Below are 19,168 nucleotides of genomic sequence, written 5' to 3'. Positions count from 1 at the left end.
TCTATTAATTTTAAATTTGGACTGATGATGGTGTATACCGGTCCATTCAATGTGGTACCTCCCATACAAATGGTAAAAATATTAAAAAAAAAAACAACATAAATCACACATTTATCGAATGGGCCCACAAAAAAAATTTTTTTTGAATAATTACAACTTTCAAAAATATGGAATCAGTTACAAATTGTTTCGATTTTCGGAATATTAATATCAAATTTATGTGCTGATGTAGAATACGGTATGGTGTTGCTTATAGGGTATAGAAGTTCCATTTTGATACGATATAAGTTGTTCTTAATAACTGTTAATAAAGTCCCGACTACCTTGCAACGGTTACAACGGTTGGCAACTGTTTAAGTCTTAACTGCAATCAGACAATCATCCTTCAGTGGCAATGCATAAAGTTCAATGCCATAATTCAAATGGCTGGCTTTTTTTTTCCACGCAATAGTAGAAAAGTAGTGAATAACCATTTTTAGCTCTGACGCCCTTCTATGGCGGAGATTGAAATGGCTACAGTTCGTTCAAAGTAAGTAAACGAATCGGTGTACGGACTCCTGTTGTCCCTATTTCGTTATGTGTGCACTTTTCCACTTTCCAAGAGTTATATCTGCATTTTAGCATTCTGTAACGACTGGCACCTTTATGTAGTAAGCTACTCATCTAACTGGCAAATGCAACCTTAGTCGGGGTGCATAATGTTTGTAAGTGTATGTCAGCCAGCCACCAGCCACCAAATGGATTGTTTTCATTTTTTGTTGCTATTTTAGAGCAGCAGTGAAGAACAGTAATAAATTTCCTCACTCAGTGGAACAAAGTTGTTCATTTGTTAAACTCTCACCATTTGTTTTTTTGTTGTGTATTGCCCCGGGCCGTGCTGAATACCTCTTTACACACGTAGCCAAATATCAAAATCATCTATCAATATAGACCATATCCATCCATATGGCTGGCCATCTAGTTTCGAGCATTTGCAAGGATATGCGAAGCGAGCACAATGTGGTTGAGGCGCAAGTATGTGCAACTTGCGCTACCGCCGTTTGATGATAATGATGTTTAACTTTAGATAAAACATTATCGTCCATCGTAACGAAACTATTCTCTAACAGCCCTTCCACCATCACCCATAATGTCCCTCTTTCTCCTTGTACTCTCTCTATCTCCCTTGTGGCTTGAAGCCCAGTCTATGCCAGACCAGTCTATACTACTTTGAAGTACCTTTCTGTTCCATCGGAATTGGCTGTTAAATATGTTTTTGTTACAATCGAGCCAAGAGACTCTCCATTGTACCTCCTCCTTACTTTACTTTGGCGATTTGTTTACTATTCGTGTAGTGGCTGGCTATGATGGATTTGTTTGTGGTTATTGTTGGTGTTGCTCCTGCTCGTTTGTGTTTAATGGCCATAACACCATTCTAATAACACCATCATCAACGAGAGCAACACTAACAACAAAAATCCCTTCTCAATTCCAAACCGGATATTATTTAAGCTTAATCGATTGTTGTAAAATTGTTGTTAGGAAAACAATTTAAGATTTATGTTCTCATAGTTGAGTGGTATTAGTGTTGTTGTTGTTACTGTTGCTACTTTTTTGGTTGCTCTTTTGCATGGTGGCCAGTGTAATGGAATTAGGTATTTTTCGGTTGGTCAAAGGGGACTTAACAAAATAAAATAAATCGTTGAACACATATGGGGATAATATATGGACATAGAGATTTTGGTAGATAAATACATGGATTGAAGAGCATGGTGTGAGAATTCGAAGCGGACAGAAGCTCTTGAGTGTAGAGAAAACCACTTTAAGGCATTTTTGGTATAGAAGTTCGCTATAATAAAATCCTCTACGAATAAAAGAAGTCTTGATGACCTTGGCATGTTTTCGGAATCTTGCAGTATTTTTATGACTTCTGATTATAGAAGACCTGCTATAAGATATTCCATTCTTCTATACAAAGAAATCGTCTATGAGGGCGCATTATTGGAGTATTCTATACCCAGCAGACCTCTAGGAGGACTTTTCTTTGTAACAAGGAGAAGGATAAGAAATAGACACATACTTCCTTTTGATGATCTCAATAGAATCACATTCTTCGTAATATTCCATCCGAAGACATTCTGGAAGTTTTCTTTGAATTGAAAAACTTCTGGAGATCTTCTTCGTATGGAAAGCCTACTTGAGGTCTTCTTAGCATAGAAGGACTTCTATTGGGACTTCTAGTGGGTTTCTTCGTCTGTTAGACCTTCTGGAGTTCTTCTTCGAATAGAATACCTCCTGGAGGTCTTCTTCGCATCAAAGGTTTCACGGCATCTTCTTGGCATTGAAGATTTTTTGAAATTCTTGTTCGAATAAAATACTTTTCGGAGGTCTTCTTCGCCCAGAATCTTGATGTACTGCCCATGTGGTTTAGAAAACCGATCGCATTTTTTGTCCGATAGAGATACACTTTTTCAGGAATCATTTGTTTGTCCCAAGGATGAACCCTTTTGAAATTGGTTATAATTCGTCCACATTTAGATTTAGCTCATATACAGGGTGAGATGAAAAAAACTTCAACCAAATTCAGGCTGCTGTCATTTCTAAGTCAGTCGTCCGACAGCTCTTAAAAGTATGCCAGTGATAGCTCACTATATTGTTTACAAGCATACAAAAGCATTTTGGTGAGAATTTTCCAGAAAAAAAGTTATTCGTGATGGAGTTCAATCGTGACAGTGTGATTTCTTTATATTTGGCTGGAAAACCACAAGTGGTTATCGTTAGAGCACTCCCGCATTTAAATGTGAATAAATCTTTTGTGTCTCGTCCATCCCTCGTTACCGTGTTACTGGTAGCGTAGCCCGACGTCAGAGAAGTGGACGGAATAAAACAGCACCATCAGCAGAAATGGTTCGTAAAGTAAAGAAGCGACTTGACCGAAACCCGCGTAGCAGTGGCCAAAAATTGGCTCGTGATGGCTGAACATATCGCAATATTCCATTCGGCAAATATTGAAAAATGAGCTCGGGATAAAGCCATTGAAATTACAAAAAAGTGCAAGAACTTACACCGCAACAGAAAGAAAATAGACTAAAAAGGGCTAAAGAGTTGCTTTGCTTGGTCGCAACTTGTGAACTGCCGAATTTGGCTTTCTCCTATGAGAAAACATTCGTTGTCCAGCAGTTTGTAAACAAACAAAATGATCGTGTTTACTTGCAAAAGAGGTCAGCTGAAAATGTGCACCTTCGGTTGACCACAACTCAACTCAAGCGCCGGCCATTGTGATGATGTGAGCCGCCATAACAGACGATGGTCGCTCTCCGCTCGTATTAATCGACCGTGGCATCAGAATAAATGCTGAATATTATCGCGAAAATATTCTGGAGGGTGTATTAAACAGGACTGAGCACTATCACACTCAGCACGCGCCACCCAAGAATGATTACAAAATGAGGTTACTCGCTTCATTTTCAGCGCACAATAGCCACCAAAATCTCCGGATACCAATCCGTTGGACTATTGTGTCTGGAGTATTTTGGAAAGCAAGGTTGGCACTAAAAAATACCAAAGTGTCGATCACCTCAAGCAAGCGCTTCGCCGGGAATGGGCCAAAATGCCGCAGAACAACTTTCGGGCAGCGTGTGACGATTTCATTGACTGTTTGAAGGCCATAATTCGTGTCAAAGGTGGCCAATTCGAACAAATCTAAACTTGTTCTAAAATTTTATGCTATTTCCGAAATTTTTTGCCTTCACTTATTAAAATTAAAAAAAGTAAAAATTATGGCGTTTGACTTTTTTGCAGTTTATTTCTCACCCTGTGTATAATATATTTAAAACAAATCCACAATTTTAACTTTCTTCGTCCTTAAAAGAAATTTGTAAATGATCCCCTCCTTAAAGTTTTAGAAAAATATTTTTAAAAATCTATGGTTTCAGATCTATTGATTATAGGAAAGAATTTTTAAAAATTTTATGATTGTAGATATTCTAATTATTGGATAAATGATTCAAAACTTCTCCGAATTAAAATTCTGTGGTCTCACACGAAATGTTGGAACGAGGTGAGCATTTCGCTGAAAAAGTAGCGGGCACTATTCTAATATAATTCAACCTGAAATCATAACATATTCTCTATAACAATGTATTTGGGTTACAAATGACTCCGCCAAACTCGCTGGATATACCTCGCATATTATTATTATTAGATTCCAAATTATAACTGCTCTAAACCATAATATGCATTCACTAAGGTCTACTTTACATAAATTCGCAGCATAATAAACGTTTATTTCTTGCTGGTAGCTCTACTAAATATGCATAGTGGTGTAGGGCATCATTTAGTCGGGCTCGCCCGACTTTTCCTTCACAGTTTTGAAATTATTTGTGTTTTTTACAGTTTTCGCAAGATGCTTTTGTTTTAAGAATAAAATTCAAAATATTTAATATCACTATATATGTATCAAATGTTCAAAACACTATTATTCAGATACGGAACCAATAACACGAAATTAGCTTAAGATGACTTAAAGAGTTTTTCCAGAAAATGACAGACCTTGTCGAGTTGCTGCAAACCTAATGACATATCGTTTGGTGCATGATATAAAAATGGGGATATAAAAATGATGAAATTTTGTCAGAATCCTCACTCATCTTTAAAATTCATTTCCATACTTTTTTTGAATCCATGCAAAGCTAAATTATGTGGAAATATCAATAAAATTCTCAATTAAAAAAAAATAATAATAAAATAAATAAATTCCTATTTTTGAGTTGTTTTGCTCTAGAGGAAAAACCAATAATTTTTATCAAGGACCACAAGAGCCCTTATCTGTCACTTCACTTTTTTTGAAATTCATCAGCAAAAATATTTAATATATTCCCACACACACCGACACAAAAAGTTTGTTGTTTACAGCAAAAATGTAAAAACAATTAAATAAATATCTGTCATTAAACCATGCTTTATAAAGTCACCACAAAAAAAAATTAATAACTTTTTATATTTTGCAATTTTAGGTTCACAATTCAAGTGATGCTGTTGTGACATTACGTGAAGTTAACCTACAATCAGCTGGGCGATTTCGTTGTGAAGTATCGGGCGAGGCACCCTCATTTCAGACAGTAACGGAACATGGTGATATGGTTGTTGTATGTAAGTATTTAATCGAGTGAACAACAAAAAAATCGCAATACAATAGAAGAAATAAATATGTAGAAAATAATAACAAAAAATTGCTACAAAAATATTTCGTTGAATAACAACGAGAGAGAGTGAAAAACAATTGCAATATTAATTTTATACCGAGCGGACATACAAAAACACAAAACAAAACTCTTAAAAACAATACAAACATTCCATCCACAATGTGTGGTGGAGATTTTTTGCAAAACAAAAAAAAAGTACCTAAACTATGTTGTTCGGCGATGTTTTTAATAATTGTTAAATACAGCTCGTGTATTACATAAAACATGTAGAGAAAAAACAACAGCAACAACAACAACGGGTACAATGTTATTTGCGAATCTATAGAGCAAGTTGTTTTACCATCAATTAAAAATACATCGGGTAAAAAAACCCCTACTGTCGTGTTTTGCTTTTGTTTAATTGTTGGGAGCTGATTTGCTTTGCTAACTAACTGAACACAGAAAAACAATTACAAAGGCTTAAAGGCCGCGCAAGGATTTAATTTCAAAGTAATACATTGAGTTTTTCCGATACTACCAGTCAGCCAGCCAGGCAGCCAATCAGTCAGCCATGTATATAGGTTGATAGGAGCTTCAAACATGATTTTCATATGAAGTAACAGCATTCGATGAAAGTGCTCTGTGTTACCTTTTACAAAAAAAAAAAAAAAACCCAATTGATGAAATCTCAAATTGAATGTGACACAACAGATGCTGACATTCGTACCTTACCTTTGGAAAACAAAAATGTGTATTGGAATGTTTTTTTTTTTTTTTTTTAAGAGGAAGGACATTTCAATTTTGTAATAGCTTCAATAAAACTAGGTCGAATTATTCAAAAGCTGATTTCGGAATGTAGAAAATATGGTTGGAACAGGTGAAAATAGCTACACTAAAAATATAGAGAAAATTAATCTCAAACAAACCTAAAAAATATATCTACAAAAATTACCATGCGTGCAAAGAAAAAAAAAACGGAATATATGTAGATGTTGCAGGCCCCTTTCAGATCCTTTTTATCAAATTACAAAAAAAAAATAATAATAAAAGATAAAATTATAAAATTTATAAAAAAAAATAATAAGAAGGTGAAATTCCAAGATGTTTGCACTAGCTAAAATCGTCAAAATACCCAATACACTTATATGGTGGCTATACGAAGACGTGAACCTACACAGACAATTTTCTGTCTTAGGCTGTAGTATGCATTACGAACTTCAAACACCAAATTTAAATCAATTAAAAAAATTCCTGTGAATAATGTCGATAAAATCATTAAAACGCCAAATATCGGGAGGTACCGTTATTTGGGGGCTATACGAAGACGTGGACCTGCACAGATAATTTTCTGTCAAAGGCTGTAGTATTCATTACGAACTTCAAACAAATTTAAATCAATTCCGGTGAATAATGTCGATAAAATCATCAAAATAGCGAATATCGGAAGGTACCGTTATTTGCGGGCTATACGAAGACGTCAACCTAGACAGACAATTTTCTGCCATAGGCTGTAGTATCCATTACGAACTTCAAATGCGAAATTTGAAACAATTCCGGTGAATAATGTCGCTAAAATCATCAAAGTATCGAATATCGGGAGGTACTGTTATATGGGGGCTATGCGAAGACGTGGACCTGCACAGACAATTTTCTGTTGTAGGCTGTATTATCCGTTACGAACTTCAAATATCAAATTTGAAACATTTTCGGTGAATATGTCGCTTAAATCATTAAAATACCGCAAAAGGGAGGTGCCATTATATGGGTAAGGGAGGTATATTATATGGGGATATTACCAAAACGTGACCCATTTTCAATACCAGCAGTCCTGCAGATATAATACACATTTGAGTAAAACTTTATCAACCTACTTCATTTCGTTCGGAAGCCAGAGTGATTTCCACAGACGGACGGACATCGCCAAATCGACATAGAATTTTATGCTAAACAATGGTGTTAATATGGAGAAGAGTATAAAAACATAAAAAATTCCGTTTAAATTTAACAAATTCCGAATAGCAGGTGTTACTGTTATATAAAGCTATACTTCCGTATATAGCCACAAACGGTGTTGTCTTTTAAGAGCTCCAAACACCAAGTTTGATATAATTCAGTTGAAAAATGGAGCTAAAATCATCAGAATACCGAATTTGGGGATGTAGCGCAGGCTATAGGCAGACAGAGATCAGTGCAGGAACTTTGCTGCTTTGGAAGAAGTATCGATTGTAAACTGAAAATCCCGTATTTGAAATAATTCCGGTGAGAAGTATAGACAATATCACGAAAATACCGAATACCGTCATACGGGGCCTTTAGAAGATGAGGGCATGTACATGGTGAGATAAAAAACTGCAACAAAGTCAATTGCCATATTTTTTACATTTTTTTTGAATGAAAGCAAAAAATGTCGGAAATAGTATCAATTATTAGAATAGGTTTAAATTTATTCGAATTGGTCACCTTTGGCACGAATTATGGCCTTCAAACGGCCAATGAAAGAGTTACACACTACCCGAATGTTGCTCTGCGGTATTTTGGCCCATTCCCGTCGAAGCGCTTGCTTGAGGTGATCGACATTTTGGTATTTTTTAGTGCCAACCTTGCTTCCCAAAATACTCCAGACACAATAGTCCAACGGATTGGTATCCGGAGATTTTGGTGGCCATTGTGTGCTGGAAGTGAAGCGAGGAACCTCATTTTGTAACCATTCTTGTGTGGCGTGTACTGACTGCGATGGTACTGACTCCTGTTGGAATGTCTAAGGTCTGCGGCCATAATGTTTGCGTGCCCAAGGCTAAAATACACCCTCCAGAATATTTTCGCGATACTGTTCGGCATTTATTCTATTGCCACGGTCGATTAATACGAGCGGAGAGCGACCATCGGCTGTTATGGCGGCCCACACCATCATCATGGCCTGCGCTGGTGGCCAACCGAAGGTGCACATTTCACCATTGACCACTATGGCAAGTAATCACGATCATTTTGTTTGTTTACAAACTGCTGGAGAATGAATGTTTCTCATCGGAGAAAACCAAATTCGTCAGTTCACTATTTTCGGCCAAGCGAATCAACTCTTTAGCTCTTTTGTGTTTATTTTCTTTCTGTTGCGTTGTAAGTTCTTGCACATTTTAGAACTTTAATGGCTTTACCCCGAGCTCATTTTTCAATATTTGCCGAATGGAATATTGCTATATGTTCCGCTCACGAGCCAATTTTCGGCCACTGCGACGCGGGTTTCGATCAAGTCGCTTCTTTGCTGCTGTTTTCTTCCTACCACATCCTTGGCGTCGGCCTACGCTACCAAATGCTGGAGTGCTCTCACGATAGCCACTTGTGGTTTTCCAGTCAAATATAAAGAATCACACTCTCACGCTTGAATTTCATCACGAATAACTTTTTTTCTGGAAAATTCTCGCCAAAATGCTCTTGTACGCTTGTAAACTGGAATAATTTTAACAGCTGTCGGACGAGTGACTTAGAAATAACAGCAGTCTGAACTTAATTGTAGTTTTTTATCTCACCCTGTACATTGTCGAAAGTTCGACTTCGATATCATGAATCATAATTTTTCTAAAGAGACATCGGATTAAAAACCTTTATTTTGATTCGGTAAATTTTGGCTGGAGCTGCCTTAGACCCTGTGTCTTTCTGGAACAAATCATTTTCGATACAATTTTGAGGGTCCTTATCTATTTGGGTGTTGTTCCGCATTTAAGTTTCTCAAGTGAAGTAAATATAAACATGGGAAGACATGTAGGTTAATTGTTTGCTATATCTATTACACATATCAACCTTAATAAATCATGCAATTAAAACTGCTTCCTATGAAAAACACGTTTATGTACATATATTCCCCTTTAATTTATCAATCGATAAAATCCGAACTTCTATTTTACACTTCTTTTTTTTTTTTTGTTGTTTTAAAATCTGCCAAATTTCCTTTATGTACATGCAAGGCCCTAGAAAAAACCAAAATCCAAAACCAACAATAACATAAAGCTGCAAACTAAACTTTTAAATCTTTTGTGGAAATGCCCTTAGCTTCATACCGCTCCAAACTCTGACAGAGGTTTTTTGTTGCCGCTATGGCCTTTCAACTGGTAAAACAAAGTAAAAAGCGATCATTGTGAAAAAAAACGAAGAGACAACAAAAAACGGAAATTTTTTTTCATGAGTTGACGTTGTCAAATATTGAATTTCTACTGGAGTTTTTTTATTGGTTCTCTGCAAAAAAAAAAAAAAAAAAAAATTGAAAAAACAAAAGAATCAACAAAAGTTGTTCACAAAAAACTATGGCCCAGAATATGAGACAAATGTCCTCTTCTACACATGTCATGTTGATGAAATGTCACACGTATAGAGGATATGCAGTCATGGTCACAGGGACATCGGAGATGCACACACATACGCTGTGACACAAAAAAGAGCGAGTGAAATTTGCCCTTTTATTAGAAAAAGTCTTAAATTCGGTAACCCAGACTACATAGATATGAAAGAGTTTTGTTTGGGAATTAAAAACTTGATTTTATTTTAATATATGTTTATCTTTCATTTACTTCTTGTTCCTTTAATAATAAGAATTTTTCCTTTTTCTCTCCTTTTCCAGCCTTACCTGACCAAGGTGCCCCGAAAATCACAGGTGGCCGTCCTCGTTATCAAATCGGTGATACTGTGCGCATAAACTGCACTGCCGGTCGTTCAAAACCTGCCGTCCAGCTGGCATGGTTTATTAATGGCGAACCAGCCGAACCTTATCAGTTGAGAAAATATGATCCAGTTTTATGGGGTCGTGATGGTTTGGAAACATCCATCTTGGGTCTCCAATTCCGTGTCGACCAACATCATTTTCGTAATGGCGATATGAAATTGAAGGTGAGTATATTCTATATATCGGACTTATGGATAAAAACGTAATTTTTAATGGACAGAATTGGAATCCGATCGACAGGGGCTAGAAACCTTCATTTTTGCGGTTTTTTGTACCTATACTAAACACTGATATTGGGGAAATCCAAAATATTGAAAAATGCGGAATAACACTGGATTTTATGAAAGCCTTAAAAAAATACAAACATTGGAGGGAAATACTAATAGTATTTTGGTATTGGGCGGTTGTGAAAGGTCACAATTTTTAGTTTGTAAGGTATTGTAATGGTATTCGAAAAAAATGTAAATTAGTACTAAAAAGAACGATCTATTAGAAATGATATAATTACGGGATTTTTTGAAAATTCTTACAAAAAATTACAAAAGTTACTAAAGAGCACGAAACATAATGGTGCAGGTATTACAGAAGGGGTAAGGAATAGAGCTTTAATTTTTTTTTCACCTTTCATTTCAATTTTTTCACCTATTTATTCTTTTTTATAGAATTTTGAAAGGCCCTAGCAAGCTTTTAACGTGGATTTTAAATAGAATTTTGAGGGACTCATAACAAACCTTAAACGTGGATTTTTATATAGAATTTCGAAGGATCCATACCAAGCCTTTAACGTGGATTTTAAATAGAATTTTGAGGGATTCATAGCAAGCCTTAAACATGGATTTTTAAATAGAATTTTGAAGGGCTCATAGGAAGCCCTTAACGTGGATTTTCAAATAGAATTTTGAAGGGCTCGTAGGAATAGAATTTTAAATATAGTTTTGAATTGCTCATAGGAAGCTCTTAACGTGGATTTTTAAATAGAATTTAAAATATAATTTTGAAGGCCTCATAGGAAGCCCTTAACGTGGATTTTTAAATAGAATTTAAAATATAGTTTTGAAGGACTCATAGGAATCCCTTAACGTGGATTTTTAAATAGAATTTTGAAGGGCTCATAGGAAGCCCTTAACGTGGATTTTTAAATAGAATTTCAAATAGAAGTTCAAATAGAATTTCAAATAGAATTTCAAATAGAATTTCAAATAGAAGTTCAAATAGAATTTCAAATAGAATTTCAAATGGAATTTCAAATAGAATTTCAAATAGAATTTCAAATAGAATTTCAAATAGAATTTCAAATAGAATTTCAAATAGAATTGTGAAAAGAATTTTAATAAAAATTTGGGGGCAAGCCTAAAACATGGATTTTTAAAGAATTTTGAATCCTTAAACGTGATTTTTTTAAAGAATTTGAAAAACCCATAGAAATCTTTAAGCCTGGACTTTTAAAAAGAATTTTGAGGGACCCAAATCAAGCTTTTAAAATGGATTTTTATACAGAATTTTGAAGGACCGAGAGCAAGCCTTAAACGTGGATTTTTATACAGAATTTTGAAGGCCTGAGAGCAAGCCTTAAATAGTATTTTTAAAGGACCGATAGCAAGCCTTAAAACGTGGATTCTTAAAAAAGGACCTATAGGTGGATGTTTATATATGATTCCCATACACATCTTCACCCGATTTCAATTTAATGAGCCGTATGTGTAATATTCGTCCAAATAGAATATATTTCCAAGATACAAGTGATTCAAATTCGGTGAAAATCGGTTCAGATATAGTTATAGCTGTATATACAGGGTGAGATGAAAAAAACTTTAACAAAGTCAAACGCAATAATTTATACTTTTTTGATCTTATTCAATGGAAGCAAAAATGTCGGAAATAGCATCAAATTTTAAAATAAGTTTAGATTTGTTCGATTTAGTCACTTTTGGCACGAATTATGGCCTTCAAACGGCCAATGAAACCGTCACACGCAGCTCGAATGTTGTTCTGCGGTATTTTGGACCATTCCCGGTATTTTAGCCCATTCCCGTGATCTACACTTTCGTATTTTTCCAAAATCAGTTCGGATTTGGATACAGCTTCCATATATATATTTCAAGATTCAGATTTTTCCGATTTTCAGATTTTTTCATTTGCTGCAATATATATTTTTATACATAATATTTCTGGGAGTTATATCATGTACTCTATAGCAATGTTATCTGCTACAAGAGCCTCCTCAAATTAAGTGGACATTGGTGTAGGGTATCTTGTAGCCGGCACGCCCGAATTTCGACCTTCGCTAGCCAAACATCAATATCAAGACCTGTTTACTACTAAACACATGCGAACGCACAAATCAGCAAACAAACTACATTTTTTACTCGATTTTACTTGTGTGCAATATCTTACTCTCTGTCCAGTACTCTTGTTTATCAAACAAGAAACTCAGAAGGTCTGCAAACACAAACCAAAAGGGAGGGGAAAACTTTACTGAAGACTTGTACTCTTCAAGCACTTCCGCTCGCGAGTAAGTTTCTAGTAACAACGACCAAATTCGTGAACGGTTTGAAAGTGACGTTTTCAGAAAATTTCGCTTATGAATCGATTTTTTTTCGATTTTTTTAATATTTAATATTTTAATCAGATTTCATTACAGTTTTATTGATCCCATTTTTTCTCCCTCAAACACAACTAATTTTCTCTCTTTCCATTCTCTCTTTCTCTCTCATTTCAGTGTGTTGCATCACTTTCCACCTTCTACTGGCGCAGCAATGAAGAATCCGTTGAAGGCGATCGCCCTCAAAAAGCGCCCGTACTCGAATCCCGCGAAACTGTGTACGCCAGCAATTCAAGAGCTGATCCCGTACAAGGTATGTCATTGCGGGAAAGTTTTGTTACCAAAATTTTATCGTTTTTCATTCAACCAAATGCAGCCACTAATAAAACGGATTCCACAATGACAACAATAAAGCCCTCCACATTAATATTGCTGATAGCGATGGCTTTACTGACATCAAGTGGCTGTTTCGAACAGCTACATTTCAATGGTGGACGAGGGGGTGGTGGTGGTACAAAAAAACACAGTCACAAAACCAGCCAGTCTGGAGAGGAAAATTCCGAAAAGGAAATAACTAACAAATCAAGTTATGACATAGACGCTGATGATGACGATAACAAAGACGAAGAAGATACAGTGAATAATGCTGGCAAGGAGTACAGGCATCATGACTGCAATGTGAAGGATGATGGTGATATCGGCTCGAAAAGTTGTGGCCACAACCTGGCTAGCAAAGTCCTGCAGAGACAAGTTGTTAGGGCTCTATCGAAAGAAATGCACTTTAATAAGGAAATGTCATGTCTGCCAATAATGTTGACAAACACAACAGTCCCCAATGCCATCACCACCACAACCTCCACCTCCACCATTACCACTACAAACGCAACAATACCGAGCACAATTTCAGTGTACCATCAGCACGCATTTAATGTGACAACATCCGTTTCCCTTGAACAAATATTTAAGTCCTGTAACTCCTACAATGCGAAAACATCTAGACCGTCATTATTAACGTTGCCGTCATCATTGTTATCGTCATCGTTGTCGTCATGCTCATCTTTGCCATTGTCCTCGCCCTCATGCTTGTCATCTTCGTCATGCTACTTGCTGGGCGGCGAATCAGCCTTCACAGCTCAGCAAGACCAACAGCAGCAGGGCCAAAGCTTGGTAGCATCAAGGTAGCTATTTAATTGAATTAAATATAACATCATCAGCAGAAAGAGCAGCAGCCAGAGCATGAATAGAAGAATTTTTGTTCGATAACTTTTATCTATCTTACAAAAAAAAACGAAAAAAAACATTACATTTTCTGCGTACCCAAAAAAAAAACCGTGAACTAACATTCAAACAACAAGAACAAAAAGTATAGAATTTAGTTTTTAGTTCCTTATCAGTTTTTTGTGTAATTATTATTATTTAGAGTAAAAAAGCCAAGCAAAATCAGAAAAAAAGAAAAAATAAAAAAAAATTATACCAAAAAATATTTTGAAATTTATTTTTTATTAATTCGTAATGAAATGATAACAAATGTAAATAGTATTTGTTAAATTTTAAGAGAGTTTTAATAACGAAAAATTAAAAAAAAACAAACCAAACATCCTTTCCAAAGGATATGCCACCAACCTCTCCCTAAAAACAAAGCAAAACAAACAGCCATACATACCTATACATATAAAATTACACACATAGAGATACGACAAAATGGTAAAACAATTTAATTATATATAAATCTAAAAAAAAAAAACAATCCAAATCTAAAATTTAATATTATTTTTAAAATAACAACAACAACCAACATATTGTAATTTAATATGTATTTTTATGTGTATTTGTGTAATTCCATTCTCAAATGGAGATATTATAAAGATATGAATTTTTCTTTATCTCTATAACTCTATACGGTTAGTAGTTAAGCGAATCAAAGAAAACAACAACAACTCATCAGCCACATAGTCTGTAAGCTAACGATAACTTAGGTAGTCAAATAAAAATTTAAAAAAAAAAAGAAATCCAAAAAAGTAATCAAAATAATTTTATTTCATAAAATCTTAATTTTTATGACGTAACGTCTTGTATTTGGTGTAATTTAATTTCTTTTGCCATATATATCACTTATTATATCACTTGTGTACAGTTTAAATGGATAATAAAAATGCAACTAATAATTTTAAAATATTCAAAATTTTTGTTTGATTTTGATTTAGTTTTTTTTATTTTTTACACGGAGGTCCTAATGAAAATAGTTGAAATTTTTCGTTGGGAAAAGGCGAAAACATAGCTTTTTCATATTGGTATGAATTGTTGAGTGACCAACTAATATTTTTCAAAAGCAAAGCTCGAAGTAGTTGAGATTCCTAGACTTGACTGTTAATATGCTGATTTTTTGATTTCCACCCAGAGACGACATGTGCATTATTTTTGATATTCCCTTTATAAGAAGAAATAAAATAAGAACCAGTAAGGAAAAGTCAAAAATCGGGCGGGGCCGACTATATGATGCCCTACACCAATATGCAGATTTAGTAGAGCTCCAGTAACAAAAGAATTCATTTGAAGTAGATCATACCACCTATCAAAATTGGGCTTTGAAGCAGTTATAGTTTGGTTTCAGAGGGAAATAATATATGGGATCCATATCCAATTCTGAATCGATTTTCACAAAATTTGACAGAGACATTTTAACCTTTTATAATAATACTATCCAATATAGCTATAAAGTGCATGATATCACTTCGAGAAAGATTATATTAGAAAAATATATATCGGCTCCGAGTTCACCAAAATGGAAACGTTCGTCCCGAAATTCACTCCATTTCGGCTGACATTAGCCATTATTTGCACAATAAACCTGCAATTGGATTAAGGATATATATGGGAGCTATAGCCAAATCTCAAAAAATCGATAAAATTTGGCAAAGGTATTTCCGAGCTCTATAATATATCTGGTACCAAACATCATCGTTGTGGAGTGCATATTATACATGTGAGGGAATTAAATTGGATGAAACATATATATGGGAGTTATAGCTATATCTGAACCGATTTCAAATTTGATGATGATTCAAATTCACGTCATTAGAACTGGTATTGGCCATTTGGCGCACAATAGACCTGAAATAGGATTAAGGATGTATATGGGAGCTCTATCTAAATCTTAGCCGTTCTCGATATAATTTGACAAAGGTATTTCTGAACTCTATAAGATATCTTGTACCAAATATCATTGTTGTCGAATGCTATTACGAATATGAGGGACTTAAAAACCAAATCGGATGAAATATATATATGGAATTTATAGCTATATCTGCACCAATTTCCAAAAAATTTCATGTACTTACTTCTAGTCTGAATTTGGTCAGATGTGAAAAAATCCCGGTCGTTTGGACTGATATTGGACATTTGCGCACAATTAACTCGAAATCGGTTGAGGATATAAATGGAAACTATATCCAAATCTGATCCATTCTTTACAAAGTTTGGCAGAGGTATTTCCGAGCTCTATACCAAAGACCATGAGAGCTATAGCTATTTCAGAACCGATTTTGATGCACTTGCTTCTAGACTTTATTCGGTGGGATGTACTAAAATTCAGGTCATTAGGACTTATATTCGGCATTTGGTGCACAATTACTGCTATGTGGTATGGGGTATGAAAATAAATATGGCAGCGGATGAAAATATCGTTCCTTTACTCTAAGACTATAAAAACTCCACACCCGATTTCACTGATATATCATCACTTGATAGAAATATTGATTTCGTTTGTAACTTCTCGAAAATTTTCGGAATTTTTTTATACCCTCCATCATAGTGTGAAGGGAATATTAGGCTTGTCATTTCGTTTGTAACAACTCGAAATATGCATTTTTTGAACATCGATTTAGCGATGTCCGTCCGTCTGCGGAAATTACTCTAGCTTCCGAACAAAATGAAGTAGGTTAATAAAATTTTACTCAAATGTATATTATAGTATTATGTATATTATAGTAATGGATACTACAGTCTATGACAGAAAATTGTCCGTACAGGTCGACGCTTTCGTATAGCCCCCATATAACGGTACCTCCCGATATTCGGTATTTTTATAATTTTAGCGACATTATTTAAAGGAATTGTTTCAAATTTTGTATTTGAAGTTCGTAAAGGATACGACAGCCTAAGACTGAAAATTGTCTGTGCAGGTCCACGTTGTGGTATAGCCCCCATAAAATGGTATCTCCCCATATTCAGTATTTTAATGATTTTAGCTACATTATACTACGTTTTTTATTAAAGTTACGTATTTAAATGTTATGATGGCTTATGACATGATTTGCCTATGCAGGTCCACGTAACCGCTACATTCGGTATTTTTAAGATTTTTACAGAATTTTTTTTTTTTTTTTTGAAAATTTCCAAATTTGTTCTAAATGGTGGAGGTTATTCAAAGTTCGGACTACCCGAACTTACAGGTTTTTTACTTATATTTGTTTACATACTCGCTAAAATCAACATGAGCTTCCTCTGAAAAGATATTTTTCTCTTGGCAAAGCTGGCAACTTCTTTAAGTCGACCCTAAGCCCACAGCCAAAAGAAAACGCATTTGATGGTCAGTTCCCTTCAACTCCTGATGCAATTGGACTGTGTTGAAATGTTCAATTATTGAGCACAACAGAGAATTAATATAGATGGCGTAACGTCGTTCCAACGTGTACACTGATAAAAAAAGTAATAGTTTCATTGAGGATATCTTTCGGGAAGACTACAATTTGTAACTATTTTCTTGATATATTTATTATTGCATTTCGAATTTCTTCCGAGGGGTTATTTTGAAAAAAAAAAAATCTTTTTTAACGAAGCAAAAATAGTAGGGTCTACAAGAAAGTAGTTCAGAACTCAGTTTTTTCACATTTTAGACCCATTGATTTGGTTTGATAAATATTTTGTGATATAATATACCCCCTCTTAAATAGGTTGTCGTAAATATTGTTTCGGTCATAACAAGATATCCTAGATATACAATTCCTCCAATCAATTACTTTCAGTAGCGTGTTTTTATGAGGTAAAAAATCAAAATCCAAAAAGTCAAGCAAAGTTTTGCAGCCAAGAGAACAAAAAAAAACGCTCAAGAAAAAAACTTCTCTAAAATTTCATAATCATTGGGGTCTCCTTTCGTATTTTCTTCAGATTCATATTTTTCTTCCAATATTTGTGTCTTATATTTTGTAAAATATGTATGTTATGCAAAAAACAAAAAAAAAAATCAATTTCTTCATCCATAGGTTAGAAGAAAATGTAAAACAAAAAGTCTTATATTATTAACAAAAACATATCGTAACGTTTAAAATAAATAAAAAATAAATAAAAAATAAAATGAAGGAAAATATTGCCAAAGTTTTTTTTTTACTTTATGAAATATATTAAAATATATATTTGAATTATTCTCTATACATATTTACACAAATAACAACACACTATACACTATTTTTTGCATACGCATAACAATTTTGTATATAATTTCTTTTTCTATAAATTTCATAAATATTTTATATAAACAATTTTGTACTAACAGAAAAAAACATTCCATATATTTTGCTATAGTTTTCGGACAAAAATATTTCAAGGTTTAAACTGTAATAAAACAAGTTTAAGGTGGTCCAACTATACAGGGTGAGATAAAAAAAAACTGCAACAAAGTCAAACGCCATAATTTTTACATTTTTTTTAATTTTATTGAATGAAAGCAAAAACTTTCGGAAATAGCATCAAATTTTAGAATGAGTTTAAATTTGTTCGAATTGGCCACCTTTGGCACGAATTATGGCCTTTAAACGGCCAATGAAACCGTCACACGCTGCCCGAATGTTGCTCTGCGGTATTTTGGCCCATTCCTGGCGAAGCGCTTGCTTGAGGTGATCGACACTTTGGTATTTTTTAGTTCCAACCTTGCTTTCCAAAATACTCCAGACCCAATAGTCCAACGTATTGGTATCCGGAGATTTACTGATATGGTTAATGTGGCCATGGTGCGCTAGAAATGAATGCGATAGTGCTGAGTCCTGTTGGAATGTCCAAGGTCTGCGGCCAAAATGTTAGCATGCCCAAGGCTTTAATATACCCTCTAGAATATTTTCGCGATAATATTCGGCATTTATTCTGATGGTACGAGACATATTGAATGAAAGCAAAAACTTTCGGAAATAGCATCAAATTTTAGAATGAGTTTAAATTTGTTCGAATTGGCCACCTTTGGCACGAATTATGGCCTTTAAACGGCCAATGAAACCGTCACACGCTGCCCGAATGTTGCTCTGCGGTATTTTGGCCCATTCCTGGCGAAGCGCTTGCTTGAGGTGATCGACACTTTGATATTTTTAGTTCCAACCTTGCTTTCCAAAATACTCCAGACCCAATAGTCCAACGTATTGGTATCCGGAGATTTACTGATATGGTTAATGTGGCCATGGTGCGCTAGAAATGAAGCGAGGAACCTCATTTTATAACCATTCTTGGGTGGTGCGCGATGAATGCGATAGTGCTGAGTCCTGTTGGAATGTCCAAGGTCTGCGGCCAAAATGTTAGCATGCCCAAGGCTTTAATATACCCTCTAGAATATTTTCGCGATAATATTCGGCATTTATTCTGATGGTACGAGACACAAAAGATTTATTCATATATAAATGCTGGAGTGCTCTAACGATAGTTACTTGTGGTTTTCCAGCCAAATATAAAGAAATCACACTATCACGCTTGAGTTTCATAACGAATAACTTT

The 19,168-nt window shown here is 34.8% G+C and overlaps 1 protein-coding gene across 1 annotated transcript; it reads left to right on the top strand.

The window, feature by feature from the left end:
* Positions 1-945: 945 nt before the first annotated feature.
* LOC101898518 (uncharacterized) lies at positions 946-13,850 on the top strand. Its single transcript, XM_059123963.1, has 4 exons — positions 946-1,014; positions 4,995-5,130; positions 9,772-10,037; positions 12,593-13,850. The coding sequence occupies exons 1-4, from the start codon at positions 946-948 to the stop codon at positions 13,595-13,597; spliced, it is 1,476 nt and encodes a 491-aa protein (XP_058979946.1). The 3' UTR covers positions 13,598-13,850.
* Positions 13,851-19,168: the final 5,318 nt, after the last annotated feature.

This window comes from Musca domestica, unplaced genomic scaffold, assembly GCF_030504385.1.
Source record: "Musca domestica strain aabys unplaced genomic scaffold, Musca_domestica.polishedcontigs.V.1.1 26, whole genome shotgun sequence".
Classification (NCBI taxonomy): Eukaryota; Metazoa; Arthropoda; class Insecta; order Diptera; family Muscidae; genus Musca; species Musca domestica.
The sequence above is the reverse complement of the archived record's forward strand: the minus strand, read 5'-3'. Positions and strand labels throughout refer to the sequence as shown.